Source organism: Theobroma umbraticum, unplaced genomic scaffold (genome assembly GCF_002168275.2).
Source record: "Theobroma umbraticum cultivar Fairchild unplaced genomic scaffold, ASM216827v3 scaffold_30.0, whole genome shotgun sequence".
Classification (NCBI taxonomy): Eukaryota; Viridiplantae; Streptophyta; class Magnoliopsida; order Malvales; family Malvaceae; genus Theobroma; species Theobroma umbraticum.
In genome coordinates, this window is record NW_018397254.1 from 2,158,646 (window position 1) to 2,159,463 (window position 818).

At 35.3% G+C, this 818-nt stretch overlaps 1 protein-coding gene across 1 annotated transcript in view; it reads left to right on the top strand.

Annotated features, from left to right (window-relative positions):
- Positions 1-818, top strand: part of TET10 (tetraspanin10) — a 2,931-nt gene that overhangs the window by 335 nt on the left and 1,778 nt on the right. The window contains exons 2-4 of the mRNA XM_089784472.1: positions 1-64; positions 154-208; positions 306-361. The exon at positions 1-64 is cut by the window's left edge and continues 49 nt beyond it. Of these exons, the coding sequence (XP_089640598.1) occupies positions 1-64; positions 154-208; positions 306-361 (175 nt within the window). The remainder of the gene's footprint in view (positions 65-153; positions 209-305; positions 362-818) is intronic.

The following is an 818-nucleotide window of genomic DNA, read 5'->3' on the forward strand; positions in this document are numbered from 1 at the left end:
ATGATGGGTGTAGAAAATCCCTTACGCTCCCAGTCTTAGGCCTTGGTGTCTTCATTTTTATAATGTAAGTTTCTATCACTCTGTTGCTTATGATTACTCGAACTACTAATTTTGTATAGAAAGTCACAATTCAATTCTTTTCTTTGAATTTAGATCCATAATCGGGTTCTTGGGAGCAGTGAAGAAGAACACCATACTATTGTGGATTGTATCCTTTTCATAACTTTGAGTTATCAAGATTTTTTACTGCTTCTGTTCTTTCTTAATTTCTTTGTGTGGACTACCCTTGACTCATTGGGTTGCAGTATTTGATTATGTTATGCATCATTCTGGTGGCAATCCTGGTATTCACAGTGTTGGCGTAAGTATTTTTAACTGAGTTTAACTTCTTGTTCAGATTCAGGCAAGACCTGCAAGGAGAGTGATGGGATTGCTGAGCTTTTAATCTTTGTGGCATTTCTAGTTTAGGTTGCAATTGAGTTTTCTGTCTGTGATTTAAACAAAAATTTTCTTAGGATATCTTATAGGGTAGCTATTAGATGAAAGTTGATCTGCTATTAACTAAATGGGAACTCTAGATGAAGCTGGCTAAAAATATGGTCGGTAGGGAGATGTACTAGATGACTCTGTTTAATGAGATGGTGTTCCTGGTGAAATAGCTAGTTGTGTCTTGTATAACTTATGTGATTCTATTATCTTAACTTTGTTCTTCTAGAGCAACATATGAGAGTAAAAAATGGACATATTAGGTTGACTGCTGTTTCTGCATTTTTTTTTTGTCTCTATCTGTTCTGTAGCTTTTCAATTTCCGAGGCTAC